At 39.0% G+C, this 3,115-nt stretch overlaps 1 protein-coding gene across 1 annotated transcript in view; it reads left to right on the forward strand.

Annotated features, from left to right (window-relative positions):
* LOC106874663 (anoctamin-4-like) overlaps positions 1 to 3,115 on the forward strand; it is a 93,542-nt gene that overhangs the window by 25,099 nt on the left and 65,328 nt on the right. Inside the window, 1 exon segment of the mRNA XM_052973180.1 lies at positions 262 to 320. Within this exon segment, the coding sequence (XP_052829140.1) occupies positions 262 to 320 (59 nt within the window).

Consider the following 3,115-nt stretch of genomic DNA (forward strand, 5'->3'; position numbering starts at 1 on the left):
GGGGGGGGGGGACAAACACAGACACACAAACATATATATATACATATATACGACAGGCTTCTTTCAGTTTCTGTCTACCAAATCCACTCACAAGGCTTTGGTCGGCCCGAGGCTATAGTAGAAGACACTTGCCCAAGGTGCCACGCAGTGGGACTGAACCCGGAACATAAGCAAGTTACTTATGACACAGCCACTCCTACGCCTATCTGTGAAATTTTTTTTTTAAGAAGATTTTAACTTCATAATATCTGTTTATTTCAGACTTTTTGGATAGTATGGAATCATTGAGTTTGTATAAGGACTTTGATGAAACTGCTGAGGTAAGATATTTATCATCTGTACTTCCTCCTCATCATCATCATCACCATTTTCAGCAGCATCATTTTTACTTTAGCTTTTGCAAGCTGGTATTGGTTGGACAGATTGTCAGGTCTTTTTAAGAGTTACTACCCTCCTGGATGTGTCGGACATTATACCTCACTCATGTTACATTTTTGGCATTTTTTTAATGTTTGTCTGCTCTTTCTGTTGCCTATTGTTTTACTGATTGTGCTGGGTTTATTTTATTGTAACACCAGTAAGAGAGAGGTCATGCTCTATGCGAGACTAAAGAGTCTTCTCTACCGTATGTTGTTTCTGTTTGCTCACCAACCACTTATGGAGTGAACTGGATGCATTTTATTATGGCACCAATGCTAGAGAGATTGCCTTGTCCCTTTCAAGACTAAAGAATTCTCTCTCTGTTTTATGTTGTTCCCATGTGTTTGTTCACTAGCACCAAACACTTGTTTTATTCCAGCAGGTTGAGGAGAGAGTGATGGCAGAGGACCAGAACCTGAGGGTGATTGCAAGGAGAGTAATGGAAGATAGCCAGAATGATAAAAGTGTCTGAGTGGAGAGTAAAGGAAGGGAGAGAAAGTAATGAAGATGGATGAGGGTAAAAGAAAGGGAGTAATTTATAATGATGGATAAGTGATATGAGGAGAGAGGTAGACAGAGTTGTTGGCACTCTGTCGCTTACGACGTCGAGGGTTCCAGTTGATCAACAGAACAGCCTGCTCATGAAATTAACGTGCAAGTGTACCCTTAACGTAGTTCTCGGGGATATTCAGCGTGACACAGTGTGACAAGGCTGACCCTTTGAATTACAGGCACAACAGAAACAGGAAGTAAGAGTGAGAGAAATTTGTGGTGGAAGAGTACAGCAGGGTTTGCCACCATCCCCTGCCGGAGCCTCGTGGAGCTTTAGGTGTTTTAGCTCAATAAACACTCACAACGCCCGGTCTGGAAATCGAAAGCGCGATCCTATGACCGCGAGTCCGCTGCCCTAACCACTGGGCCATTGCGCCTCCACGGTAGACAGAGTGATGGTTAACAATACAGAATATGGAGCAGAATACAGATAGAACAAATGCAATGTTATTGCTGCCAATACAAGTGGTACTTTCCATACTCATTGTATATCCACACCAGCTTTGTTTTATTTTTTGCACACTACAGTTGATTCCTCATGAAACAGCAATTCTACACATCCAGTGGAACATACTCACCTCAAATCCTTCCAACAATTAAATCCTGTACATTCAAAACAGACACACATGTCTTGCTACCATACTGCATCATATAATGAGTTCTTTGCTGTGATAGAGAAACAATTTGTTATTAGTAGAAGTAAGGGCTTGCTGAATTTTTTTCCACTCTGTTCTCACTCTGGTAACTATGCTTTCAGAGCACCCATCCCCACTGCTAAATTAGGTCATCTAAGTACCAAAACTATCAACTACTTTTAAATAGTCTTCTGAGAATTTGAAGGAATATTTCACATACTTTTGCTGTAAACTACTCCTTTTCATTTATCACATACAAAATCTACTTTCCCTGTCATCCTACCTGTGATCCCACTACACCTCTTGTGTGTCTATTGTTTACAATGAAAGTACACCTATGGAATTTCTGCCTACACCTTTAGTGCTTGTTAAGCATAACCACTTACCTTATAGCAGTAATGTCCTATCTTTGTTCATGTTAACACTTTAGCGTCTCTGTCAATTATATGATAATTTGATAAACTGATATAATCACTGGGTTTCACATAAAATATTACACTTTACATATATTGGATTTCACAAAAAACTATTGTATTTTATATACTCTGGATTCTTATCGAAAGCAATACCTCTGTATGTGTGTGTGTGTGTATATATATATATATATATATATATATATATACATACACAAACATACATACATAACAAGCTTCCGCGTAGTTTCTGTCAACCAAATTCCACTGCTATTAAAGCAGATACCTGTCCAAGATGCCATGCAGTGGGATCAAAAACCTACTGCTTGAATCTTGGATTTTTTAGCCACACAGCCAGGCTTGCTAACAATGCTAAGTGATTCTTGTTCCCAGCATTTTCTACCCAGTCCATAGCTGGATAAATAAACTAAAACATTTGGAAATTAAGTGTCCAAGTCCCAGAAAACACTTAGTGCTAATGATGAGATGTAGCCAGATGTTCTTCCTGTTGCGAACACTTAGATATTAACTGCTTTCCAAATCATGCGTGAATGTTTAGATTCTGTATTTTGCATTAAAAAAAAGCATTCTTTTGTAAATGGTGATGTTTGTTGGCAGTTCTCTGTCAAAAGATTATAGGCACAGGCATGGCTGTGTGGTTAGAAGTTTGCTTCTCAACCACACGGTTCCAGGTTCAGCCCCACTGCATGGCACCTTGTCTTCTACTATAGCCTTAGGCTGACCAAAGCCTTGTGAGTGGATTTGAGAGATGGAAACTGAAAGAGGCCCATCGTATATATACATACATACATACATACATATATATAATATATATATATATATATGGGAGAATATACAAATAATAACAACAGACGAGGACAGGTGGTGTAAATAACAAAAGTATATATTAGTATGACGCTCGGGAATACGGAAAGTCTTTGACGTTTCGAGCTACGCTGTTCAACAGAAAGAATACGGAGACAAGGAGAAAAACACGGAGAAAAAAAATTGAATAGTGTTCAGTCAACGGTCAATCATAATAATGGCCGATCATAACAATGACTGACCGGAAGTTAGAAATTCTTATTTCAGGAG

The sequence above is a fragment of the Octopus bimaculoides genome, chromosome 15, assembly GCF_001194135.2.
Source record: "Octopus bimaculoides isolate UCB-OBI-ISO-001 chromosome 15, ASM119413v2, whole genome shotgun sequence".
In the NCBI taxonomy this organism is placed as follows: Eukaryota; Metazoa; Mollusca; class Cephalopoda; order Octopoda; family Octopodidae; genus Octopus; species Octopus bimaculoides.